This window comes from Wyeomyia smithii, chromosome 2 (genome assembly GCF_029784165.1).
Source record: "Wyeomyia smithii strain HCP4-BCI-WySm-NY-G18 chromosome 2, ASM2978416v1, whole genome shotgun sequence".
NCBI lineage: Eukaryota > Metazoa > Arthropoda > Insecta > Diptera > Culicidae > Wyeomyia > Wyeomyia smithii.
This window is the reverse complement of record NC_073695.1, coordinates 250779681-250807322: the sequence shown is the minus strand read 5'-3', so window position 1 is coordinate 250807322 and position 27642 is coordinate 250779681. Positions and strand designations below refer to the sequence as shown.

At 40.6% G+C, this 27642-nt stretch overlaps 3 protein-coding genes across 3 annotated transcripts; 2 read left to right on the top strand and 1 right to left on the bottom strand.

Moving 5' to 3' along the window:
* Positions 1 to 240: 240 nt before the first annotated feature.
* On the top strand, positions 241 to 15162 carry LOC129722187 (uncharacterized). Its single transcript, XM_055675474.1, has 5 exons — positions 241 to 614; positions 680 to 1873; positions 14347 to 14550; positions 14617 to 14909; positions 15051 to 15162. The coding sequence occupies exons 1-5, from the start codon at positions 420 to 422 to the stop codon at positions 15058 to 15060; spliced, it is 1896 nt and encodes a 631-aa protein (XP_055531449.1). The 5' UTR covers positions 241 to 419; the 3' UTR covers positions 15061 to 15162.
* On the bottom strand, positions 15152 to 16564 carry LOC129722188 (28S ribosomal protein S31, mitochondrial). The gene is made up of 3 exons (XM_055675475.1): positions 16409 to 16564; positions 15798 to 16342; positions 15152 to 15734 (listed from the first exon to the last, which is right to left on the bottom strand). Exons 1-3 carry the CDS (start codon positions 16438 to 16440, stop codon positions 15196 to 15198), a joined length of 1116 nt encoding a protein of 371 aa, XP_055531450.1. The 5' UTR covers positions 16441 to 16564; the 3' UTR covers positions 15152 to 15195.
* A 4276-nt stretch (positions 16565 to 20840) lies between these two features.
* On the top strand, positions 20841 to 26912 carry LOC129722186 (E3 ubiquitin-protein ligase mind-bomb). The gene is made up of 4 exons (XM_055675473.1): positions 20841 to 21324; positions 22308 to 24470; positions 24532 to 25536; positions 25592 to 26912. Exons 1-4 carry the CDS (start codon positions 21178 to 21180, stop codon positions 25730 to 25732), a joined length of 3456 nt encoding a protein of 1151 aa, XP_055531448.1. The 5' UTR covers positions 20841 to 21177; the 3' UTR covers positions 25733 to 26912.
* Positions 26913 to 27642: the final 730 nt, after the last annotated feature.

Sequence of the window (27642 nt, the reverse complement as noted above, 5' to 3'; positions counted from 1 at the left end):
CCTTACTGTCTAAATTTAAACCAAGCCTGACGTGTTTCACCTAAGAATCACAGACAAAACAACACCTCTCTGATGATGCAATAAACGATGCGGCAGGCGTCGCGTCTGTTCGAAAGTATGTCAATAGGGCTCAGGCGGGGGATGATCGTGAAATCGTGATTTCACGATCAATGCACGGGGTTCGTTGACACGAATAATCCGTCCGTGTTGACAAACAGTTTCACTAGCGTTTCGCAAGCCGGTGCTGAAAACACGAGTGCTTAGACAGCGGATCGATGCGCCATCTGACAGTAAACTGAGAACACGCGCGTCAGGATATTGGAGTATTTTTAGCGGAAGTAGTATTTTTTGTTCGTGCCCAACGAAGACGGTCGAATAATTCACGCGACAGTAAAATCAGAATAGTTTTTCAATCTAGAATGGAGATGATGATCGAGAGTTATTTCAATATGCACTACTATGGCTATCGGACGCAGTCATCGGAATCGGAATCTGATTCGGAAAGTGAGGTGGAAAGCATAGACGACCGTGAATTCCCCTTCGAGGACGATATTTTTTACATCAATATCAAAGCCCCGAGAGCGAAAACGGGATGGGACAATTTGCCAATGGAGGTAACTTAATCCAAAATCAAAGCGTCAAGCTTCTTCAGTCAAGGTGTACGTTATTCCAATTTCAGATTTTGATTCATATTTTTGGATTTATCAGACCAAGCGATCGCGATTCAGCCGCCCTCACGTGTCATCGCTGGTTTGAGGCCCTCCGCCATCCGATCTTTCTCAACGCAACCTGCTTTCACTTCGAACGAATCGACATAAACGATAACCAGTCACCCATACAGATATTTCTGGACAGTTTCCGCCACTTTACCAACATCAAACTTACTAAGGTACGATTCAGCGGCCAAACGGAATTCTGGGACTGCTTCGGATTTCACATACGGGAGATAACGTTCGATAACTGCGCACTCAACAAAGAGAAACTGTCCAACATCCTGGGCACTATGCCAAACCTAGAACGGTTAAATTTAGTCGACTGCGACGACTTGTTCAAAAGTTGGCATCCTGTGAGTTTCGACGATATTTCTCCAATTTGCGAACGACTAACCCATCTAGGTTTGCGCAAAATCAGTGCTTTCAACGAAAGACACTTGTACTATCTGGTGGAGATGGCTCCGAACATTTCCTCGCTGGAAATCTCAAAATGTCTCAAAGAGAAAGACGCCACCAAACGAGTGGAGATCCTCACTCACGTACTTCGTATCTTGAAACTACACAGACACCAGATGAGATCGGTTAACTTCAGCTACACCATGTATGACGACCTGTTTCTCAAGCAGTTTGCCGAGATCGAAAACATGTCTCTCAGCAACATATGTTTGTCCTTCTTCGAACGAGCCCCCATCAAAGATCCTGGAATAATCGACGTCCTGCGGAAGCACACCTACCTCGTTCACCTTGATCTGTCATCCTTTCTCAATCTAACGGACTTTGCACTCATAGAGCTTGCCCAGTCAATGCCCCTGCTGAAAACACTAAAACTAAACGGCTGCTGGCTGCTAACGGACTTTGGCATATCGGACATTCAGAAACTACGCAACCTAACCGTGCTAGATCTATCGGACTGCGATCGAGTGACGGACAGTGGATTCCTGAAAGCAATCGTCGAGAGGGGAAGAACAAACATGAGAGAGCTGTACCTTAGTATGCTACCGGGGTTAACGGAAACTGTGGTGCTGAAAATTTGTCTTACCCTGACCGGCCTCACCGTGCTGGACCTGTGCGGATCGGACTGTATGAATGACACGTCCATACAGTTCGTGTTCTGCTACTTGAGTCGTATCCGGATCCTGCGGCTGAATGGATGTGTTAAGGTAACGTTCGACGTGAAATTATGCTTTTTAGCAAACAAAAACCAAACTTTTCCAATTTTCCACAAACGATAAAGGTGGATAGTGGACGCAGCCAATTAATAAATCTTTTGGTGGTGAGGATGTTATCAAGAATCTAATTCACTTCCTTTCGTTTGGAGAACTGTAAGCTATGCTTAACATGGCATGGATGAACGTTTTGCTTCAAAATATAGTCGTGAAAATAGACGAATCCTCCATCCACCTTTCGGCGAACGGTAATGGCGGACAATGAACGCAACTCATTTTGACATCTTCTGTAGGTCAGGTGGTTTTCAATCGCAGTAACAGAGTAACATGGAAATGTTGAATGGAAATGTAACAGAGTAACATGGAAATGTTGCAACGAAGCATAGCAATTAACAAAACGCCCATTGGTCGTTGTAGGTGCTATGCTAGATTACGACGTTGTTATATTTTCTACTCTGTTACTACGATTTAAAATTACCTGACCTACAGAAAACGTCAAAATGGGCCGCGTGCACTGCCCACCATTACCGCTCGATATTGATACTGCTATGTCACATGAAGCTATACCTTCGGTTGATAATAACTTTGGCTCCATCGAATGTCAAAGTGGGCTGCGTTCACTATCCGCCATTAGAGGGATAATCCAGCTTTCCACGAGCGGTAATGGCGAACAGTGCACGCAGTCCATCTTGACGTCTTCTACACAATCCGCGCAGGAATAAATTAAATTTCAAGTCAGTGAAAAAAATGAAAATTTCGCAATAAATGCAGGCATTTTGACAGCACATTGTTGGCCTCATTTTCAATCCGACTTACACGGTGTAAAGTGCAACAATATATGCACGAATGGAAAGGTCTATGCGCGAATCAAAATTAATAAAACTGTTTATCAAAGTTGCTATGCTACGTTGCAAAATTTTTATGTTTTTCACTCCGTTACTGCGATTGAAAATTACCTGCCTACAGTAGACGCCAAAATGGGATGCGTACACTATCCGCCATTACCGCTCACAGTAAGCTTGATAGTTGATAGTGGACGCAGCCCATTTAGACGTCTACTGAAGATCAACTAATTACCAATCGCAGTGGCGTAATAAACAAAATTACAAAGTCGTAACGGTAATTAGTGACATCAAAAAATACAGTCGTCGTTCGATAACTGCAACATGTTTACATTGCAGTTATCGATAACTGCAACACTTGACACATGCCAAAATTTAGAGGGGAAGGGGGTTCGTCACTACCATTCCTGTTTTCAATGATGTCGATATGTATTTTTTTAATGAAATAGTGGCGAAAACAGCAGAAAACTAAAATAGACAAGCTAATCGATTAATCAATTTGATATTCATATTTCCGCATCATAATTTATTGCGTTTTAGTAACTACTTTATATAACCAACAGGTAGGCAAAGATAAAGTTCATCACTACAATAGACCATTTTACGAGACGTTTCTGAGCTCAATTCATGAATGAAAGTTTGACAGAAAGCTCGGAACCGCTGACATAACGCAAGTGAAAGCAACATCAATGTCAGCAGGATCCGTGACACCTGTCAGTTCGTAAAATGGTCTATATAACGCTCGGTCACAAAGTATTGTTTGTGATCTACTATGCACTGTCTCGCTGAGTAGTGAAGGCTAGCCAAACAATGCACAAAGGATTTTTGTTTTTCTCTTATAATACTTACGAAAAGTGAACCACATAACATGGTGATTTTGCTTCATTGATTAATAGTGGAAATCTATAATCTCCCATCTAGAATGAAGAAACAACAAGTAAACGGAATCGAAAAAAAATCGAAAAAAATGAAAGAGTCCTTTTGAAATGTTTCTAGAGATTCAACAATTTTCATTTTCGAATGCATTTAGAAGCCCCCGCGAGATTTGCCACTTCAATGTCAAATGTGACTCTGACATCAGATTTGACGGATTGCGGTCCGATAACTGCAAAGTTGTTGCAGTTATCGGTCTTGCAGTTAAAAAGCGTTGCAGGTAAAAGTCTTACGGCGACTGTAGTGGGTGTTTTTTTTTTTTTCAATTTTATCGCACGCATGCGCGGAACAAAACAAAACGTTCCCTTTTTAGGCTTCATCCACAAATCACGTAAGGACTTTTTCCAAATTTCCGACTCCTCCTCCCCCCTGAATGAAGCTTTGTAAGATTTTGCAGTCCCAGTTGTCGGCTTGTTTTAGATACTATTGAGGAGTAGTGAAGATTGAAGTCCAGTCTTGAGTCAATAAGAACACCGAGATCAGTCACACGATCTACTCTGCGAGGCGTAAAATTTTCAGTAAAGTATTTGTAAAAAGTTGGGTTTATAGAGCGGTGGAGCGTCATCACCGCACACTTTGGAACACTAATAAAGAGTTTATCACGATGGCACTAGTCAACGGAACTATTCAGCAAAGCTGGAAGACGTTACTAATTCTGGTTTGAGTAAACTATAACATACAGCGACGCGAGACAGGACATAACACTTATTATTCTTACAAAACATAATAAGGAGTAAATTTACCTTTCTATTCGACCGGTTTCGGGCTACGCTCTTGCTCATCAGCTGGACGATGTCCGACTAGTTACTTGTAGTAGTTTCCAGCTGATGGGCAAGATCGTAGCCCGAAACCGGTCGACGAAAAAGGTAAATTTACTCCTTTTTATGTTTTGTAAGAATAATAAGTGTTATGTCCTGTCTCGCGTCGCGGTATGTGATTGTTCTTACATTGGCACAAGAAAATTTATAGAGTGGTATAACATACAGTTTACCGTCATCTGCATAAATGAGCTTGCATTTAACTCCCAAAAGAGCTGGCTGCTAAGGCAGCTGAGCACCGACAGAACATTACTGTCGGAATTCCATCCAGCCCAGGAGCAAGCGAAGTCTCAAGCCTTCTCGTTGCCGAAAGCACCATCGCTGGAGTCACCAGAATGGTGGATAGATCCAAGAAGTCAGCAGGAGTATCGGAAGCAACAGATTCCGCATCGACATCACTAGTCGTTCTCTGTTCAAAGACGAAGTGTTTCGCTAACATTTCACACGCTTCATCGGGGTTGTTGATTCCTCACCATCCAGAATCGCGTTGGTTAGAATAGTCGAGTCTTTCCTTTGCTGTTGATAAATCGTCAGTAGCTTTGTTATGTTATAAATGTTATTTTTCCCACTTTATTGTGGTTGTGAATTACCTGCAAGATTGTAAATTCAGTGTTAGAAATAAATTTTCAGTGTTAGAAATAGACATGGCCTGCATAACATAGTTCCGCCAACTTGATCGGTTCATGGCTGCTCGCCTCCAATCCCGCGGGCGTCCAGTACTTACCAGATCATGCTCCACCTGGTCTAACCACCTTGCTTTTTGCGCTCCTTCCTCTACCAACGGGACTCAAGGTGAGAGCCAATTTTACAGGGTAGTTGTCCGTCGTTCTCGCAACGTGCCCTGCCCAACGTATCCGTCAAGATTTGGCCACCTTCTGAATGCTGGATTCACCGCAGAGTTGCGCGAGCTCATGGTTCATTCTCCGTCTCCGCACTCCGTTCCCCTTCACACCGCCAAAGATGGTTATTAGCACCCGTTGTTCGAAAACTCCGAGCGCTCACAACTCCTCTTCAAACATTTTCCACGTCTCATGCCCGTAAAGAACAACCGGTTTAATAAGCTTTTTGTACGAGGTGCACTTTGTACTGGGACTTAGACGTAACAATAACAATATCGCACGCTAGCCTGGGGGCTAATGCAGTCTCGATCAACTAAATTAGTTGAGAGAATTCGTTATCGATATTGTTTTCGGCACATTTTGCATGTTGTAGGATAAATACAACGATACACCGTGTCCCAGTGCTGAGTCGAGAAAATTTCCAGCTCGAAAAGTTCCTCGACCTGGTCGGGAATCGAACCCGATATCACGACCGTGTGGGAGAGCTAGCCGACCGACAACGCTAACCACAGAACCATGGGGACCACGTTAGACGTTTCGACCGTATTTTTCTGAGTATGCCATAGTAGACAGACTCCCATTGATAATTCGTCTCCTAATCTCACGGCTGGTATCGTTGTTCTCAGTCACCATTGAGCCAAGGTACACGAACTCGTCGATTACCTCAAACTCACCACCGTCGATTAGCACACTACCTGAGCGTGCCCTGTCGCACTTGGCACAACCTAAGAGAAGAGTGGTCAAGTGGCTTCTTTCTCTTCTTCTTTGCTATGCAACATATCCCCGGTTGAACATTATTTTCGTCTGCCTTACGTGAATTCCAGTGCAACCAGAAAAGTTTATTTATTTGATATTTTTATTAAACAAAAAACACAACAATGAAAATTGGATTCCAAACAACATATAAAACAATACAACAAAACTTCGTCTATATCTATAACATCATACTACCTTTGCCAAACTTTTTTTTTGTTTTTCTCACTTCTCCGGACTTTTTATAGAGAGCACAATAAAAAATATTCGGCAAAACACTTAATTCCAGTTGCAAAATCAAGGAGAAAATTGCTTGTTTATGAAGAAAACTTGATTTCACATTTCCACGAACAACTAAATAAACAACATAATAATAAAAAGAAATACCTTCACTGCATATTCGACTATTGCGTGAGATTTTTAAACTTGGAATATCTTTTTCAGATCTTACGCATATTTTCAGCCACTGTCGATAAGGTTCTGCATCCTTGGGAAATCGATAAAATTTTACGACCAAACGCTTGCCACTTCATTCAAACTCTTTTTTGCTTTTATTTGTCGCAACCAAATTAAAATTGTGTGCACAATATTTCACTTTTACTTATTCAATGATTGAGTCGAACACCAGCTGTTTAGCAACACGGCAAGCTGAACCCCTTTTGAGCGTTGTCACACACGCGTGCTATCAAAATCAGCCAATCACGTTTGGAGCAAAAAACCTGGAGCAAAACGAGGTATCATCTTGGCCACTCTTCTCTTAGGGCACAACCCGCTAGCATGTACTTCGTTTGAGATAGAATTATCTTCAATCCAATCCTCTCTGCTTCACGTTTTAGGCTGGTGTACTGTCTGCCACCGCCTCAAATGTTCTGCCAACAGTGTCCATGTCATCCGCAAAGTACAATCATTGACCGAAATCGCGAAAATCGCGCCCCGCGTGTCTATTCGCGCTCGTCTCACAACATCTTCTAGCGCAATATTGGACAGCAGGCAGGAAAGACCACCACCTTGTCGATGTCCCCTGCGGGATCCGATTGTGGATAGACCCCCGGTATTCTTGCACAACACTACACATCCCATAGTGGCCTTGATCAGTCTGGTAAGCTTCCCGGGGAAGCCATTCTCATTGAGCATTCTTCATAGCTTTTTACAAACCGGCCTGGTAACTACCCACAAATTTGTTGGTTAGTGGTGACAGTCGCTGGAAATTTATTTGGGATATCACTTTGTAGGCGGCATTAATCGCTCGGTAGTTGGGGGTGGATGTCCGTCGCTTGCTGCACCGACAGAGCCTCCTGCGTCGCTGTTCTGGTCTCCTGCTTGTACGCCATTAAGATGTTCATCGAAGTGTTGTCTCCACCCCTCGATCACCTCACGATCATCTGTCATGATACTCCCATCCTTATTCCTGCACTTTCGGCTCGCGGAACAAAGCCTTTGCAGGATGCGTTGAATTTCTGATAAAGCTTACGTGTTTCACGAGAGCGGTACAGTGGTGCAGTTCTTCGCAGGCATCATTTTCCAGATTTTATTACTTGAATACACCTGGATATAAATAGGAGATCCAGATTTGATGTTTCGGATGTGTTTCGGTTTTTGCCTAACAGGTTGGTATGTGGGGCGTAGAAAGTCCAGAGTTGTCCACATGGAACGTCCGAGCATTAATTGGTCAGGTGAATTTCCACCAAGCAAGGCAGAGGGTGTTGATCCGTCAGAAGCTTCTTTGACTCGTCATCCACGTCCTCTTACGTCTAGGTTCGCGTCTAAAACATTTATGATGCCGAAAACGCGTTGTCTGGCAAGTTTATAGACTGTTCCGAAATATATAAATACATCTTCTTTCTTGAATAAAACAAAAAAAAAATTATTCTGAAATATAGATAATAAGTGTTTTCTTTCCAGTTTCAATTCAAGTTGGAACTATTTTTCGTAGGATACGCGAGTTCTCTAACTTTTCTCTTAACACTTCTCATAAGCTTTTGCACAGTGTGTTCTCCGACCATTTTTACCACTTTAAGCCAATCTATTTTAAATTTTTCAACATTGTCCGCTGGTTTGACATATTTCCTCAGCCCAAAAAGTTTCAATAGGGCGAATTTCAGGGCAGTTTGGAGGATTCATCTCCTTTGGGACACATGTGACACTATTTGTTTTATACCACCCTAGTGCATCCTTAGAGTAATGGCAGGAAGCAAAATCGGGCCAAAAGATTGGAGTATTGTTATGCTGCTTAACCATGGGTAACAACCTTTTCTGCAAACACTCTTTCACGTAAATTTTACCATTCATTGTGTCATTCGTAATGAATTGACGAGATATTTTCCCAAATTCACAAATGGCCTGCCAAACCATTACCTTCTTGCCGAATTTTTTGGTGTAAATGGCTTTCACTGGTCCAGCGACATCCTTTTTCTTCGGTGATGTATAAAATTGCGGTCCTGGCAGAGTCTTATAGTCCAGTTTTATGTAGGTTTCATCATCCATGATAACACACCCCATTTTTTTGGTCAGAAGTTTGGCATAAAGCTTCCGAGCTCTCGGTTTCACAGATTCAGCTTGTTTTGGATTTCGTTTTGGCTGCTTCTGCTTCCGACGGGTCTGCAGACCCATTCTTCCCTTGGCACGCATAACTTTACTCGCCGAGGTTCCAAGCTTTCTCGCCACATCTCGTACTGATACTGAAGGATGCCGCTTGTAGTGTTCCTTAACCTTTTTGTCCATTGTGGGATCAACAGGCCCGGGTTTTCTACCACGTCTTGGGGCATCAGTAAATGTGCTTTCTTCACAATACTTCCGCAATGCGGTTTGAACTGCTCCGACACTTATACCTTCTTCTCTGGCTAATTTTCTTATAGAAAGACCACTCACGGTGCCCCATTTGTGCACAATTCGCTTTCTTTGCTCGGGAGAAAGGCCAGCATTTTCAAAATTTCGCACTAAATGTTAGAAAAAATGACAGTATCTGTTTCTTTTGGATGTAAACAACAGGACGCAGCCAACTTTTGGTTGAATACTGCACGTTATTTGAAATGACGGTTGATCGTAAGTGTATTTATGCTTATCGGAACGGTCTATAGTGAAAATGTCTCCAAACGTTGGAAGAGGGTAGTGGTTTGCTTCTAGCGCAGCATTGAGTCCAGTAGAGTAATCGGCGCAGATGCTTATCTTGTCACCGGGTTTCTCGACGCTAACTATCGGAGCTGCCCAATCAGAAAGATTGATGAATGATGTCAAAGCGTTGAAGTTGTTCCAACACCTCTTCTACTTTTGTCTGGCGTTTCATTGAAATATCTTTTTTTTTTCTGCGAGTTGTCGGGCTGCAGCATATTGCCAATTGGATCACGGCCTGGCTCGCGAGATCTGGCGTTTCATTCATTCAAACTGAAGTTCTGCTTGAACACAATTGAAGTTACCTTTTACGATTCTGAATATGCTAAATGGGCTTGTCTCTCGTGCTAACTCCTTATTGCATGTATACGATGATGCAGATTTTGACGAGCAGCTGCAGTAGCCTTCCTTGTGACCTACTTTTCCACATTACTTACAGGCAGCATGTTTGAAGAACTGGTAATTCTTCACGAAGTGCATGGCTCCACACTGCCTGCATGGAGATGGAAGAACTTTACTGTCTGCTGCCATCGATTTTGATTGATTGCTTCTTGATCTGCCGAACCACTTGGACCGCCAAAGATAAATGCTTCTTCTCTACCAACGCCACATCATGCTTGAGGTTCGACTGGCGCTGGTATTCGGTCACTAAACCTTCAATGTTGGTATCGGTAGTATCACACTCGAGCTTTTATAGAAGTCGGGTTCTGATATTGGCATCCTTCGTCGACTTGAGACCACAGATGAACACCAGACTCTTGAACTGGTCTGATGAAAGTTTCTGTAGTTCAAACTCTTCAAACTGCCGGTTGATGAACCCAGCGTAAGTAACGGAATCGTCGGTTTCGTTCTTAATGATCCGAAGACAATCGTCCATAACTTGGTCAGAAATTAAATCGCGTGAGTGGTTAGGCAGTAAATAATATAAAATTTTCTGGAACACTGATACTGCGCAGCATAAGCCGCACTTTCGCCGGGTCATTCAGGTTGCTACCATCCTGTCAAAAGAGATCTTCCTTCTTGAAGAACTAGCGGTCGAACGTCAAATGGAACTCCTGTTCTGAAGTGTCATCTGAAGCATAACCTCTGGCAACGAAACTTCAGCAATTTCTTCCTCTAGAAAGTTTCCATCTCCGTTCAGATTTTCGTTGTTGATGCTTATTGGTTTCTTGGCTTATTGGTTTTGGACTTCAGTGAAAATATTACTTCCTTCTCCTAGCGACTCTGTATTTCAAGAACTGCCTTGGTAGCAGAGAATGAAAACACTGTTGTCATTTTCGTTTTGCAGTTACAAAATTTGGTTGTACTGATTACCTGACCCTCAATAGACACCCAAATAGGTTGCATCTACTGTCCGTTGTTATATCACGTAAAAAGCGCGGTTGTTAATAACATCACCCTTATTAAATATGTGTGTCCACTACCCACCATTCGTGCAATTCGTAGGGGAACAACGGGGAAGACGGTCACCCTAAGGAAATCAGTCATTATTCTGCTCAAAACACAACATTGCAACCAACGATATTCATAATATTCGACATTGACTAGTGCTTTTCATAAAATAATGCAAACCTTTCCTTTTTAGAGTGATTTTACATTAGTTTCCACTCAAATAAAAACAGTCTCGAAAAACCACTATTTCACAACGTGCACATGAAACGGACCGGCTGTGCTGGAAAGACGGCCCAATGAAAGACTTTAGAGCAGAATCATTTCAAATCGCCTGGAAATACGCGAAAATTTAATCGACCATTTTTGATTTGAATGAAACTTTGCACACGTATTTGGCTTAGCAAACTGAGCATTTTTTACAGGTGGAGAGATTTTTTACACCCATGAGTTACATTTTAAAAGGGCGTATGCTTTTTGGCATAGGTTTTATTCGAAGCATTGTAGCCCAGAAACCGTTGGTTGTATAGAAAAACTGTCTGAGAATGAGTTGTAGGAAATTAAAAATGCACCATAAAAAATATACACTGTACAAAAAAAAATTTTTTGACAAAAAAAAATTAAAAATAAACATTAAATTTCAATTTAAAAAAAAAAGTTGAATTTTTTTTTTTGATTTTTTTTTAAAGAAACTTGACGTTAACAAGCAACTTTTAAAAAAAAAGTCCAGGATGGAGAAATGAAAAATAATTTTTTTATGGTAGATTAATTTTTTCATGAAAATTCTAATTCAAACATTTTTCAAAATATTTGTATTCTGATGATTTTGAAAGATGCAGAGAGTCATTTTGAATCAAAAAGCTCTTGGTAGTAAACATTCTAACGGCATTGGTTTTCGAGTTATTTCTAATTTAAGCTCGAAAAATTATAATTATTTAGGAAAATACACGCTTTTCTTCATTTGTCCATGGTTCTCCAGCAAAAACCATACGTTCATTGGAATGCTTGATCAAAAATATACAATTCATTCTTTGACAACAAAACGATTGGGCGAACGGTTCTCAAGAAAAGAGTTAGATGTTCTAAGTAATATAAATATATTTAAGAATCAAATATTTATTTTCGAGTTTTATTATCTTAGGAACATATTTTTTTATGACATAGATACATTACAGAACTAGTTTCACCTTATATTTTATATACATCATAAGTAAATGATTCGTCATCTTTTGAAAACAGCTTCGTTTGTATCTTATTTTCTGAAATCGGAACAAAAGAGTAATACTTTTGTGTGGCAGCTATTATTATAGATTTTTTGAAAATATTGCTCTATTCTGTTACTCCTTGTTCATATTCTCCATATGATACCCAACTAAATGACATTTTTGATGAATTTTTATTACTTTTCTGATTAGACCAATCTGTATCGCATGGGCCTTTACCATGAGAAGTCGCAAAAAAATGCCACTCTGCATCGACGTTATATCATGTTTTGAACTTGCAAAGACTTGCAAAGTTGTTTCTATTTTTATATTGTGAGGCAGCTCCATCAGACATTAATCAACACTATTGTTGTTTTCAAAAAATTCATTAATTTGGCAATGAACACCTGAACCGCAACAGTATCATGATGGAGTACTTCCGATATTATGATGAAGCTGATATTCTTAAGTGTTCCAGATTCTGAATAGTAAACAACGAAGGGATAAATGGTGGCTTGACTATCATTCCAATAACTACACGCATCACAAATTGATAAAGAGGTAGTAAAATAAGCTTGACTGTTCAATATTTTTAATTTTGCAATAACGTTTTCGTTTAGTTTGCGTAAGCTTGATGAGCACCGATGATCAGGAAAGGGTTTACAGCATTTGGACTTGGTGTATTCCATTTTCACTTTATTCATCTTCATAAAATGCAAACTGTTACTAACACATCTGGAGTAGTGCAATCGTATTTATATACGAAAACAGATATTATAGGTAACCCAGTAGTTATTGGTTGCGTACTTTACAAACAGTTATTATTAGTGAACAAGTAGGTAGTGTTGCACGACAAACATATTTTTTTATAAAACATTCGGCAAGGGGGAAGGTGTACGTATGCTAAGGTTTAGCGCTTGAGTTATTTATCCAATCGTTTTGTTGTCAAAGAATTAATTGTATATTTTTGATCAAGCATTCCAATGAACGTATGGTTTTTGCTGGAGAACCATGGACAAATTAAGAAAAACGTGTATTTTCCGAAATATTAATAATTTTTCGAGCTTAAATTTAAAATAACTCGGAAAACGGATGCCTTTAGAATGTTAACTACCAAGAGCTTTTTGATTCAAAATGACTCTCTGCATCTTCTCAAATCATCAGAATACAAATATTTTGAAAAGTGTTTAAATTAGAAATTTTTATAAAAAAATTAATCTACCATAAAAAAAATATTTTTCATTTCTCCATCCTGAACTTTTTTTAAAAAGTTGCGTGTTAACGTCAAGTTTCTTTAAAAAAAAAAATAAAAATATATCAACTATTTTTTTTTAAATTGAAATTCAATGTTTTTTTTTCTTATTTTTTTGGTCAAAAAAAAATTTTTTGTACAGTGTATAATTTTTTTATGATGCATTTTCAATTCCCTACAACTCATTCTCAGACAGTTTTTCTATACAACCAACGGTTTCTGGGCTACAATACTTCGAATAAAACCTATGCCAAACGGCATACGCCCTTTTAGAATGTAACTCATGGGTGTAAAAAATCTCTCCATCTGTGAAAAATGCTCAGTTTGCTAAGCCCAATACGTGTGCAAAGTTTCATTCAAATCAAAAATGGTCGATATTCGACCATAGGTCATTTCGCGCGATCTTGCTCTATAGCAAATTTCTTTTCTATACGGGACGACGCGCTGCGCAAAAAAGCACGTGTTTAAAGCTTACCGTCCGCTGCGCAGATGGAATCATTCACATTATTTACATGTAGCATATTTACAGGTTTCAACAAAGTTTCTAATGATGATTTTTATTTCAAATGAGAGTTAATGAAAGACTCATCTCACGTGCTAAGAATGCTGAAAGAAACAATATTGAATAGTGCTATCGTCGTTTTCTCAGACTGCCCATTTTGCGAACACTACGACTGACCGTCTTGCCCAAGAGGCAAACAATTTTTTGGATCGATGTGATTTCCAAAAAAAATCATATTTTCACTAAACTATCTTCACCCACATGTTTCAAATATGCTTAATTATTCCAATGTCATTGAAAACTATATTTTTCTGAAGTTTTACCGCAGCAGAAGCTTAAATTCGGCACGGCAAAAACTACATCACATTGCTTTGCTGTTGAGAGTGAGCTTATTTTTATTATTTCTCAAATAACTAAGTATTGTTTCAATCTACATAATATCTCGAAACTCCCAGAATGCTGTTGGTATGTAACTGGCATAAATGATTTGTGTTAGTTTCAATGGTTTATATAGAAATGAGCAACGGACCATCTTGCCCGCCCTGTCCGTGTTGCCCGTTGTTCCCCTAACAACATAGGGAAGCAATTTTGATCGACTACTTTTGATTTGGCTGAAACTTTGCACAGATGTTTTTATAGGCTAAGAACGTCATTTTCGGCTATTAGTTTTTTTTTTAATTACTGGTGACTAATTTTTTGAGAGGACTTATAGCACAAAATAACGTCTTTGGCCTATAGAAACATCCGTGCAAAGTTGCAGCTAAAATTTAAAACATAATTGCTCTTTATTATTCACAGAAATTGTCAAAAGAAAAACTTTCCGTTTCAGATATCCGACGCTGGACTTACCGGTGTTGAGTTGCAACGAGCAGCCATCGATATTTGGGACAGCCAGCAAACGTTCTCGATCGATATGCTGCGTGGCCTACAAGAACTGCAAATCTCAGGTTGCTTCAAGGTAACCGATTTCGCCCTAAAACAGTCCTTTCAGTTACTCGAGCTGACGGAAGTAAATCTGTCGCATTGCGTTCATGTTAGTAACAATTTCTTTCTATAAATTCTGTTCAAACATAAATAAAGCATACTATTACATCAACAGATTACAGAGGAAGGTATAGACGCCATGGTAAGAAACTGCCCTTCGCTGGAATCGATCGACCTGAGCGATTGCTACCACATCAACGATGCCTGCATCGATTCAATCTGCAAGCACTTACCTAGGATAGCCACACTGAAGTTGGTTCGACTGTCGCTGATAACGATCGACAGCATTAATTCAATCCTGAGCAACTGCAAGAAGCTGAAAAATATCAACCTACGTGGATGCAGCAAATTACCACGAGATGCGATTGATCTTTTACGCAAGCTGAATACCTTACGAAACTGGCCAAAGTACTAATTTGATATGTAATTAATTTACGTCGAGTTGCGTCCAGTGTGTGTTTGTTTCTGTCCCACGTGAAACGAATTAACTTGTGTCAGCATATTATTATGCTCTCAAACTAGCTTGTATATATTTTTCTTTACTTTTAGCAAAGATTAGATGCTCGCGGACTTACCAAGGTCACTTCCAACAGCGCACAAATTGTCTGCCACAGGTGGTCATCGAATATAAGAAGCAAATAAACAATGCATAATATAGCGACCAAATCGTGTTCTATCCTTTTCAACCATTCGCCTACATTTCAATCTGTTTTTCATTCGACTGCTCCTTGTTTTCTACAATAACCTGCTGCAAGAGTTCCTTCTTCTGCTCGAAATAATCCCGAAACCAAAGGATGTGTTCTTTCTTCTCCTTAGCGCTAATGAAGTAGTTTTTCGAAAGACCAACGCACACCAACTCCATGAAATGCCGCACCGGTCCTCGCTTAGGACACCACGGTTCCAGGTGCTCCTCTAGGAATATGTGATCCGTGAAGGACACTTTGGCTTCCTCTTCCAGTCCTTGCTCGTTATTGATAGGAAATTTCCACAATTTTCCCTGCTCTGTCCAAAGAGCCATTTTCTGGAAATAATTTGCTGGTGGATGAGTTACTGCCAATCGCAGTTCACGTTCCTGTAGCCTTTTCCATGTGTCCAAAATGTCGGGACTATCTTTTAGAGCCGCTGGATCGGTGAAAATGTTTAATGGTTCTTCCTCGAACAATTTTACACTGGGTCCAGTCGGTCGTACCATAACCGTTGGTCGTTGGCGCTCATGATACACTTGAGAGTACTCTACCAAAATTATAAAACAGTCGAAAAAAAAAACTACAAATTAGGATTTGCTTTCTTACTCACCTTTCTTGGTTTTCTTTTCAATTGACTTCCGGACCAAACCACTTCTCGTCAACTGATCAGCACGGTCTCGTTTGCCATCCCCTTTATCAACCTGCATACCGGAGATGACCTCACTCAAATCATTTTTGCCATCCGACGAGCTCCCCAGCAGCTTGGCCAGCAGTTCAGCCTCTGTCTGCTTCGGATCACCGCCCAGAGCATTGGCAACCGCACGAGTTGCCTTTGCTAAATCCGCCGGTTTATCATCGTCCGATTCCGAGTCCGAATCTAACTCACGTTTTTTGACGCTTTTCTCTCTACGCTGGTTGTTTGGTTTCGGCAGTTGAACCTTTTTCACCAGCTGAACCTCATTAGTTTTGCTCATAAGCGAAAGTAGTTCATTCAATCGTTTCGTAGCGGCAGCAGATTTCACCTCGGAAGTTTCACTGACCGACTTCTCTGGTGATTTTCGCTTCTTCCGGTTATCACTGTCGTTGTTCTTCGAATCATCACAGAAATCTCTGTTGATGATTAACCGGGCACCGGTGCTGTGGTGCTTATGTAACCTGAACAAACGATAACAATTTATGTTTATAGCCGGTAAGAACCGCTGGTTAAACTAATTAACTTACCGGCTTAGATGGCATCGAGCAATTTGTAACATGTTTATCAAACACTGTGGACCAATAGACTAATTTATTAATTAAAATGAAACTGAAACAAGCTAATCGTGCTTTTGTTTATATTCCCTACTCACGATCAATGAGGCACGCAATCTGTACTCACGGCTGTCATTTGAAATCGTAAACACGTGAAAGCAGAGATGCCAGACCTTTTGAATGTAGTGTATGTTCAACAAGAGCTTTGCAAATTCTTTTGAAAATGCAAAAATATAAATTCTAAATAGTTTGCATTTTTTTGTAACAATCGTAATTAAACATATTTTCAAGTATAACGCATCATTATTCTTCGGATCATGCTTGTCATGTTGGATGTTTTATCTGCGGTAGTACAAAGAGTTATGAATTATGATACGTTCACCATGTCAATCCTCACTCAAAATTCAGAAACTGAAATAAAATGAGGAACAAGCATGTGAATTGCACGACTGAGCTGAAGAAAAAAAAAATCACACTTGTTGTAGGACTGATGTCTGTAATTACTGGAAAACTGGAAAAAATCTACTCGAAGCGCGATAAAATCTGAACCATGACTATATTGTCGAACCCAAATCTGCACAAAATGTTGTTTGTTTTGCAAACAAATCTACATATCCATATCACACGATTCCCATGATATTTATCACAGGGGAGAGTGAGCAAAGGATTACAAAGGACTATAAAGTTACTCAGAATTATGCTTTTTTGATTAAACTCTCGACTTGCGAAAAAAATGAGCGCGAGTGATAATTTACAACCTTGTTCATTACATACATTTCATCAGTTTTCAGGACTGAGACACATGTGGAAGTTTTACGAAAATTGCATGCGCAGGTAAAGCTTATTGCATTTCTATTTGCGAGCTTCTCAAGTTTATAGTGTATACTTTGTATTACTTTTCCAATTATTTTTATGTTTTTTAGCTTTCTACTATTCAGAAATAATCCTAATTCAAAGACAATGGCAATCGTCACCATTTTATTTTGTTGTTCTAATGGATTTATTTAAATTTCAAAGCAAATCTTCATACACTGCAGTATGTATCATGATCACGAAGATCACTGACTGGGCTTTTAATACTTGGGCCGGTTTTTCAGTTGGGACTCCTTACTTACTGTACATAGGGGCCGTTCCCAAACCACGTGGTCATAAAGAGGGGGACGGGGAGGTTTGTCAAAAGACCACGAAAGACCACGCACGGGGGTGAGGGGGTTAACGAAATGACCACGTGCTCTTTTTTCTTGACTTATAATTTACTGTTGCTACAAAGTCAAGAGCAAAAGCATTTTAGAAATATAGAATGTACTGAATGTTTAACAATAAAAGTTTAAAAATTTTAAGAGAATTTTTGGCACTTGACAAATGAAAAGACCACGTGGTTAAAGTCGCAAGGGGGGGGGGGGGGTGGTAGGTTGGTACCACGGGGGTTGGGGTACGAGGGGTATAAAAAGTGATCAAAATATGACAAACGTGGTTTAGGAACGGCCCCTTACTTTCTGGGACTGGATGTTAAAATTTCTTGTCAAATTGAAGTTTACAACCAGATGTCAGTTTTGTAACGGTAGAGTAAAGTTTATCCTGAAAAAACACTTTACTTACTTTTTTTTAATTTAACCTTTGCGGTAACAGACCGATTATCGATCCAGTGCCGAATCCAGATTACGTTGCCATATCACTCAGTTTGGGCTACAATCTTCCAGTCGCCTCTAGCACCTATTACACGGTCATTCTCGACGACAGTCCACAGCCCACTGTAGCCTGCCGTGTTTCATTTGCTTGAATATATCCGCCGATTTGTATGACTGAGGGCTCGCCGATCAGCCTCTTTCAGTGTCCATGCTTCATGGCCATAGAGGGCCACCAGGAGAATCAGTTTTTTATAGAGTGGGGGTTTGAAGGCTGCGGGACCTCAACTGGTTACGCAATCCGTAAGCCTCATTTGTGGCCGCTATCCGCTTCTTTATCTCACGGCTAACCTCATTAACGCACCTCACCAATGTACCCAGGGAAATAAAATCGTTGACTACTTCAAATGAATCCCCATCTATCACCACCGAACATTCGACGGACTACCACGCTCTCTACCAGCCACCATGTACTTCGTTTTGGCAGAGTTTTTAACAATCCCAATTCTCGCAGCTTCCCTCTTGAAAGATCCAAAAACTTTTACCATCTCTCTACGGTTAATACCAATGATGTCGATATCGTCCGCAAAACCTAGAAGCATGTGCCCCGTCACCAGGATAGGTAATCCAGATAAAAACAATGAAAACATACTTCAACAATATTTTTTTGACTGAGTTATAAGAATGTTCATTTAGAATTCATGAGACGTAACAAAAATCGATGACAAGTGATGAACAAATATTCGTGAGAAATGACAAGGTTTGGAAAGAAATTATACGTAAAGCGCTCGCATTGTTGTTAGGTCTCCATCAACTACGATATTTTTGTCCAGATCCCGAAACACTTATTTCCTTTCAAAGCTGGTGAGTCAATTCAAGCATAATGAGCTCGAACTCTGCTTCTTCGCTGATTTGTATTTTCGTCGTCAATCAAAGAGTTGTGTTTTTATTTGGAACCTTATGACAAGTCCCTTTGCAGAGTGCTGATGATATTGCATTATTACATTCAAAATTATCATGTTCACGAATAAAAAATACCTTTTCGAAAACAATTACTTCAATCGGCTGTCTTCCTTTTTTTCACCTTAAATCGCATTTCCATAATGGAAACAAACACTTCGCGTACCCTTTAAAATATTTCAGTCTTTTGTCAGTCGACCCAACTAGTGAATCGAATCTGCTAATAGGGTTGTTTAGCTATATCAGTTTTATGTATCATCTGAAAGAGCTGCGTTTTTTTTGAGCAAAACATGATTAAAAAATTTTATGTCGTTGTTCTTCGGTTATTAAATCATGAATGAAAACTGCGCGAAATCGCTTGAATGACAGTTCGCCCATGTAACAACTGTCATTCAGCGATTTGAAGCCATTTTTTTCTTAATTTATAAATTGAAGGACAACAATATAATTTTTAAAAAATCACGTTTTTGTAAAATTCGTTTGTTTAGCTGATAAATAGAAATCAGAAACTCGTATGTAGCTAAAAACCCCAATTGGGCCCAGCGCCAGCGAATTTCGACTGCTAGCTACACAGAAAATTAAAAATACCCAAATATGCGTGTGAAAAAAGGTGTAAGGTACTGTTAGGTAAAAGTAATTTAACTATTTTTGAGTACCTACACGAAAGTCATCATTTAGGTAAAATTTGATACCTTGAATCATCAATATCAATACCAAAAACTCCAACAAATTTTTACCCAGAATTAAGTATTCGCATTTTATCAAGCTGTTGCATTGTTTTCACTAATTTTTATGCGTATTATTTGCCTGAACCAGTAAAAACATCCAGCTTTGCGTAAATTTACATTGGTTTTACGTTATCGCTTGGTAATATTTTGTACAATGTACAATGTAATGACAGGAATGTAATAGACAGGAAAATGAAAATACTAATAAAATGCGTATTTTCAACGTAAGTCAGCCCGTTTGTGCTGGAAGAGCTTTCAGGTAAAGTGATTTACTTACTTTTGGGCACCTACACTTAAGTCATCATTAGGTAAAATTGAATGCCTAGAATCAATAATATCAATATCAAAATCAAAAACTCTATACATTTTTTACCTAGAATGGAGTATTCGCCTGTATTCGCATTTTACTAAGCTGTTGCCTTGTTTTGTTTTTTTTTTTGCGTATTATCAAATAAGTATCATGTAGAGCGTTTTTTATATGCTTTTTCCACGTGTTTAGACAATATTTGACTTATATGACTGTAACAGACCACGGTGCGCCCACAGACCGTTATTATAAAAAAATGCACCAATGAATCTGAGACCATTACTCAAAAATGTACCGTACGATGATTTTGAAATTTTGACCAGAGATTCTGGACGTCATAATGAATCGAATGGTGTACTCAGATTCTCTGGTGCATTTTTTTTATAATAACGGTCTGTGGGAGCACCGTGAGACGCTTTTCCAACAATTTTATTGAATACCGCGGTTTTTAATACGTTTTTTGCACGGTACGCATCCAATTCAAAAAAATACTTTACTATAATACACCTTCTTTATTCATTCATCATAATTCACCTACCATTTACTTGAGCATCTTGGCATCCAATAACTGCGTGCTGTCATGTTGACATGTGTTGCAATGAATGAATAATTTCTCTGTTGACATTACACATCGTTTCATTGATTGCCACAGTATTAGTGCTCGCTGCTCAATTTGAGTAATAGAAGTGAGATACAGATATAGCGACTTGCGCAAGCAAGAGCAGGATGCGGCATGGCACGTAATTCCACTCACTCATTGAAGAAAATCCATTCCGTTTCGCTGTTCGCTTGATTTTCTTCCATCGTATCACACATTCTGTTTGTCATGTCTTTGCTCAATGTTTGAGCTGGTCTGAGTTTTGTCTGCTGGTTTCACCGTGTAGTGAAAAATTTAGTTAGGGTTACTTCTGCGACCCCAGGTAGTGAACTGTACTGGTGAAAACGCCTACCTGTCCCAAATCAGACGAATATTCAATATTCGGGCGGAGCAGCGTGCTAACGAGTTGGTTGGATTAGGGCACGGTCCACAGTTTTCCACGTGATTGAAAAGTGTACGATTTTCAAGCGCTCAAACAGCGCCGAGTAAAAGTGTTTGCATGAATAGCTGCGACTGAAACAAAAATGGCCTGCGCTAGTGCTACGACTGGTAGCAACATGGATGTGGTAGCGCCAACAAACGTTTCCGTCGCCTCACGGCCGTCACGATTCACCATGGAAGGCGTCGGGTCGCGGGTCATCCGTGGACCAGACTGGAAATGGGGCAAACAGGTGAGTGGCTCGCTGGCGAGAGGCCATTTTTGAGCAATTTGAAATAGAACGGGTCGAAAATTCCGATACAATCATGCATCGATGGTAGAGTGACTGTAGTTAGATAGATTGACTATTTGCTTTGAAGGTTTTTCTTGAATACAGTAGAAGGCACCGGAGGTGATTCAACACTATTATACATGAAGCTAGAATATCAGCTTGTTTAATCGATCATAATCGAAATTGTTATGTTATTGGCTAGTTATTACGAATGAAGCAGTGTAAAAAATTGTACCAATCGACTTCTTTTATGTCGACTTATTAAAATGATTGCTGTGTGCGATAGGAGATACTTTCACTTGAAAATTTGCCTCCATTGATTATATTAGGGTTTTAATACCAATGGATACAATTTTTCTCTTTCATTATTCATAGTCTTGAAAAATAATCTAGGTAACTAAATATTAAAAAAAATATTTTAATTATTATTTTTTAAAATCGTGAAACGTGGAAGTTAATCGATTATAATGAAACTCGTCATTAGACAAATTGCATCATTTTAAAGACGTAACCCTAGAAATAATGGCCGAAACTATTAGTAACTAAATTATGAACGTACTAAAGGCTTAATTGGTCATGTAATATCATAAAGTTTAAGCGCCACAACAACCTAAACCAACAAACAACGTATAAAATATCACGAGCAACATGTCAAAAGGTTTACATTCTGTTTACATTTGCACCTACGGCCTTTCAACATGAGTGTCGAGATATGAAAACCGTCCTGTCGGCAGTATTCCTTCCACAAAGACCCGTTTGTTTACCAACAAATCAATCGTTCCATCATTCATAGATCGGCCCTGATAATGATTCGTTTGTTCCCAGACTTTTGCAATGAAAACAACAGGCTCAACAGAGCTTCCTCTTCCGGGTTGTGCTGAGTCGGACGATTTCATTTTACGTTTCTAGAAGTTTTGATCTGTGTATTTTTCTTCCTCTCTCAGGATGGCGGTGAGGGCCATGTTGGAACAGTGCGCAACTTCGAATCTCAGGAGGAGGTGGTGGTCGTTTGGGACAATGGTACGGCAGCAAACTATCGGTGCGCTGGTGCGTATGATCTGCGCATCCTAGACAGTGCCCCTACCGGAATCAAACATGAGGGGACAATGTGCGACACCTGTCGGCAAACGCCGATCTTCGGCATACGTTGGAAGTGTGCCGAGTGTAACAACTACGATTTGTGCTCGATTTGCTATCACGGAGATAAGCATCATATGAGGCATCGATTCCATCGAATCTCGACGCCGGGTGGGGAAAAAACGATGCTCGAGCCCCGACGAAAGACGAAGAAGATTGCGGTGCGGGGTATTTTTCCCGGCGCACGAGTAGTACGCGGTGTGGATTGGCAATGGGAGGATCAGGACGGGGGAAACGGTCGACGAGGCAAAGTAAACGAGATTCAAGATTGGTCGTCAGCTTCACCGCGATCGGCTGCCTATGTGGTGTGGGATAACGGAGCGAAAAATTTGTACCGCGTTGGTTTCGAAGGGATGGCTGATTTGAAAGTGGTTAATGATTCCAAAGGGACGAATGTGTACCGTGATCACCTGCCCGTGTTGGGTGAGTATGGTCCCGGACGGGGACCGCATAGTTTCCAGATTGGTGATCAAGTGACGGTAGATTTGGAGATTGAGATTGTGCAGTCGCTTCAGCATGGTCATGGAGGATGGACCGACGGGATGTACGAGTGTATGAATACCACCGGAACGGTGGTAGGCATTGACGAAGATCATGACATCGTCGTAGCTTACCCGAGCTCTCATAGATGGACTTTCAATCCGACAGTGTTAACGATCGTCTCTCCTCCCGCTTCGCTGCACAGTGAGAATCAATCACAGCAGTTTGCAGTTGGTGATTTCGTAAAGATCTGTAGCGATTTGGAGCGGATTAAAATTCTGCAGCGAAGTCATGGAGAATGGGCAGAAGCTATGCTTCCCACACTCGGAAAAGTTGGACGCGTTCAGCAGGTGTACCATGATAATGATTTGAAGGTGGAGGTTTGCAACACATCTTGGACGTACAATCCGCTGGCTGTCACTAAGGTAGCTTCGTCATCCGATGGTTCCACTGCCGTTACCACCAACGGTGAGCGACTTTCAGCGATATTGAAGAAATTGTTTGAACCGCACGCGTCGGGTGATACCACTGAAGAGCTGGTGAAAGCAGCCGCAAATGGTGACGTCAGCAAAGTGGAAGAATTCCTTTCCGGAGCCTTGGCACAAAATGTGTCCGCTGCTTCCACTAGCTCACAGGATTCTTCACAAGTGGTGAAGGTGGATGTCAATGGAGTTTTCGCTGGACACACAGCTCTTCAAGCAGCTAGCCAGAACGGGCATCTGGAAGTGATTCAGGTGTTGCTTCGTTATAAAGCTGATGTTGAAATTGAAGATAAAGATGGTGACCGGGCTGTTCATCATGCAGCGTTTGGTGATGAACCAGGAGTTATGGGTTTACTAGCGAAAGCTGGAGCTGACCTGAACGCTCGCAACAAACGGCGGCAAACTGCTCTGCACATTGCAGTCAACAAAGGTCATTTCAATGTGGTCAAAACACTGCTGGAGCTTAAATGTCACACCAGTCTGCAAGATTCCGAAGGGGATACACCCCTGCACGATGCTATCTCGAAAGAACACGATAACATGCTCTCGTTGTTGCTGGACTATGGCGCCGATATCACGCTGACCAACAACAACGGCTTCAACGCTTTGCATCACGCTGCCTTGAAGGGCAATCCCAGTGCTATGAAAATTTTGCTCACAAAAACTAACCGCTTGTGGATTGTGGAAGAAAAAAAGGATGACGGCTACACAGCTCTGCACTTGGCTGCTCTCAACAATCACGTCGAAATAGCGGAACTGCTCGTGAAGATGGGCCGTGCCAACATGGATTGTCAGAACGTAAACTTGCAAACCGCGCTGCATCTGGCAGTCGAGCGGCAGCACGTGCAAATCGTGAAGCTCCTGGTACGCGAGGGTGCCAATTTGAACATTCCGGATAAAGATGGTGACACTCCGTTGCACGAAGCTCTACGGCACCACACACTGTCACAGCTGCGACAACTCCAGGACGTTGAAGGATTCGGAAAAATATTGATGGGCTTGAGAAATGTTAGTAATTTTCGGTACGAACTCCCCAGCAATGGTAATAATTTTCTTTGTTTCATTTCAGAACACCGATAAAAAAGCATCCGCTTCGATTGCATGTTTCTTGGCGGCAAATGGTGCTGACCTGACAATCAAGAATAGAAAACTGCAAACCCCACTGGATCTGTGTCCGGATCCGAACTTGTGCAAAACTCTGATCAAATGCTACAACGAGCGCAAAACCGATGATATGGATATGAGTGCCGCTGGGGCTGGGCTACCCGCGTCCAGCTTGGTACGTAACCCAGCCAGCAATGCGGCTGGAAGTGGTCAAAGCTCTGCCCCCCCTGGTTCGCAACTGGCAGCTGGCGCTTCCACCGGTGGAATACCACCCGGCGTAGTTGATGCTAATCTGCTCAATGACCTGAACAAAATGTCCATCCAACCGAACATCAGCGGTCAATCGAACAACATCTCCACCCCCACCGGCAATCCGTTGGATGAATGTCTTCTCTGTTCGGATCAAAAACGCGATACAGTATTCAAACCGTGCGGACACGTAGTCTGCTGCGATAACTGTGGCCCAAGAATCAAAAAGTGTCTGATCTGCCGGGAATCGGTTTCGGAACGCGAAACCATAGGCGAGTGTTTGGTTTGTTCCGACCGGAAAGCGTCGGTATTTTTCAAGCCCTGCGGCCACATGGTTGCTTGTGACAATTGCGCTCAAATTATGAAGAAGTGCGTCCAGTGCAGAACGCAAATCGACCAGAAGGTTCCGCTTTCGGTTTGTAGCGGTGGTCCAGGGCAGGTAATTACCGTACAGCATCAGCGGGACGAGAAGAAAGAACAAGCAGGCAATCAGACGCTGCTGCAGGGCATGAACAAAAGCGGTCATGGTGTCGCAATGAACAATACAATGTCACCGAATGTGAGCTCCGTAAGCGGTACACCCTCGTCGCTCAATACAACGAAGAACATTAGTAATGGAGGTGTAGCTCCAAGCAATCTTACCCCCAGAGATGACATACAGAAGCTGCGCCCAGATGACGTCCAAAAGCTGCAGCAGCAGCTGCAGGATATTAAGGAACAGGTTAGTTGATGGAGTAATCCTTACAATTAATCCTTCATAATCTTTTTTTTTTAAGACAATGTGCCCAGTGTGTTTTGACCGAATCAAAAATATGGTATTCCTGTGTGGCCATGGAACCTGTCAAATGTGCGGAGATCAAATCGAAGGATGCCCGATCTGTCGCAAGACGGTGGAGAAACGAATCATTATGTTTTAAGGGGACGAATTGCTACTTACTTACTAGAGCTGCTTAAATACTCAACTAAATCAAAACTAGAACAAAATAATATTCCACTATGGAATAGGATTGCACTGAAAATAATAATGTAGACCTGTGAATTCTAAATTTCATACCCGAGTAACTGAGACAGAAAAGTTCGAAAGAATTAAAATTGCGCAAACAATATGCTTGAATACCGGAAACTTCCAAATCATATAGCCTTCCCAATGATGGTAATCAAAAAAGCTCTGCTGTATATCGTGCAAAAGTTACGCAAATTTTCTCTAATCGGTAAAATATACTGTGAATGGAGTACCAGTGCAAGCATGAAAAAAATCAAGGACCTGCTTTAGATTGAGTTCGTCACTTCAATTGGAACTAGTAACACAGTGATTTGGTTTTCAAATTAGGTTTTGGGTAATCCCACAGAGGAAGCAATTTTCATGTTATTCAGTGTATGTTATTATGCTTAATAGGTGTTATTACTCTGTTATATTTAACAGTGCAAAACCACATTAGAAGCTGTTCCGATCTTAGGATTATTGTCGCACATAAGCTTTTAATCTTTGAATTTTATCCCCATGTTGCTGAAAGTTTTCCTCGGTTTTGTAGCACGGTTTTGTTTTATTTGAACATACCCTCACCAATTGAATAATGTTTAATCAACAATATAGATTCATATTCAATTTTTTTTTAAATCAAGAACATCTATAATTTACTAATAACTGCTGATACAAAAAAACGATGATTAGCACAAAGCAGAAAAAACATCGCAATATGAAAATATCTGATAACTAATAATGGAACTCAATGTGTATTGCTCTGAATTCCATAACATAAAATCTATTTTTATGTATTTATACACCATAGAAAGCTCATAAACGCAAAATATCTTATGCCCTCTAAGAGGAATTTTGTTCTTACTACAAACGCATTCTGCGTGGAGTCTGCTAACCATGGAAAATACCTTCAATGAGAGCTATTTCGAAAGTGGTTTTAACAGACAGCCACGCTCTAAAAAATCCTGAAAATACCAGTACACTGTTTGAATTAACTTTCCTACAGGGGCCATAATTTGGGTTCCAGTTTGTAAAGGAGCAATATGATTGAATTTATTAACTAAAGCTATGGGCTATTATTAATAGGTGTATTTTTAATAAAAATATCATTTTGAACTATTCGTTCTTTAACTACACGAAAAAAGAAAGCCTTCGCGTGTCGTAGTGATTCTTACAGGGCTCAATACGCTTCTCACATCTTCAATGTGTGTTCCAACATGCACAGCCTTAGTACTCCCAAACAAGCAGCAAGAGTTAGTTAGGGCCAGGAGATACGTAGTGGGCTCTACACAATCTCCACTAACGACTTCTAAAAGGCGCCTCTTAGCCCAAAACCCCCGGAACGCCTTTCCTCCAGGAAGAGCGACCCAAACAGCGTCTGTACTCCAGAAGAGCAGCTGAAGTAAGAAATGCGGTGTCTAGTAAGCTACACCCAAGACGGCAGCCCCGACACGAGACCAGCCATCGTCACTCTAATAAGGTGACATCCCAACAAAAAATTGAGCTGAAAAAAAACAGCTGATAATTTTGAAATAGCTGAATAAAGTCTGCATACAGCTGAAACGAATTGCCACAACGCTCAGGTGGATTTATCTGCTGAACAAGCAATAAATTCAGGTTTAAGTAAAACTAGTGAAATACTTCACACCATTATTTAATTTTTGGCTGGTTAAGCGCTATTTCAATTTAAAAAAAAAGCTAGATCACATCAAATAAACACTGAACAAATTGGTTTAATAAACGCCACTTGATACTTCCCAAGAAACACTTTTTGGCTGAATTAGCGCTTTCATAACTAATCTTATCCAGCTGACTGCTGAACATAAGTCTAATAATGTATTTTTAAGT

What these genes read in the sequence shown, in the direction of transcription:
- LOC129722187 (XM_055675474.1), top strand. Translation starts at nt 420, where the DNA reads ATGGAGATGATGATCGAGAGTTATTTCAATATGCACTACTATGGCTAT. An exon ending in GGGACAATTTGCCAATGGAG is followed by an intron (nt 615 to 679) that starts GTAACTTAATCC and finishes TTCCAATTTCAG; the next exon opens with ATTTTGATTCATATTTTTGG. An exon ending in ATCTGTCGCATTGCGTTCAT is followed by an intron (nt 14,551 to 14,616) that starts GTTAGTAACAAT and finishes TTACATCAACAG; the next exon opens with ATTACAGAGGAAGGTATAGA.
- LOC129722188 (XM_055675475.1), bottom strand. Translation starts at nt 16,440, where the DNA reads ATGTTACAAATTGCTCGATGCCATCTAAGCCG. An exon ending in GCTCGATGCCATCTAAGCCG is followed by an intron (nt 16,343 to 16,408) that starts GTAAGTTAATTA and finishes TCGTTTGTTCAG; the next exon opens with GTTACATAAGCACCACAGCA. An exon ending in TGAAAAGAAAACCAAGAAAG is followed by an intron (nt 15,735 to 15,797) that starts GTGAGTAAGAAA and finishes TAATTTTGGTAG; the next exon opens with AGTACTCTCAAGTGTATCAT.
- LOC129722186 (XM_055675473.1), top strand. Translation starts at nt 21,178, where the DNA reads ATGGCCTGCGCTAGTGCTACGACTGGTAGCAACATGGATGTGGTAGCG. An exon ending in ACTGGAAATGGGGCAAACAG is followed by an intron (nt 21,325 to 22,307) that starts GTGAGTGGCTCG and finishes TTCCTCTCTCAG; the next exon opens with GATGGCGGTGAGGGCCATGT. An exon ending in TATTGATGGGCTTGAGAAAT is followed by an intron (nt 24,471 to 24,531) that starts GTTAGTAATTTT and finishes GTTTCATTTCAG; the next exon opens with AACACCGATAAAAAAGCATC.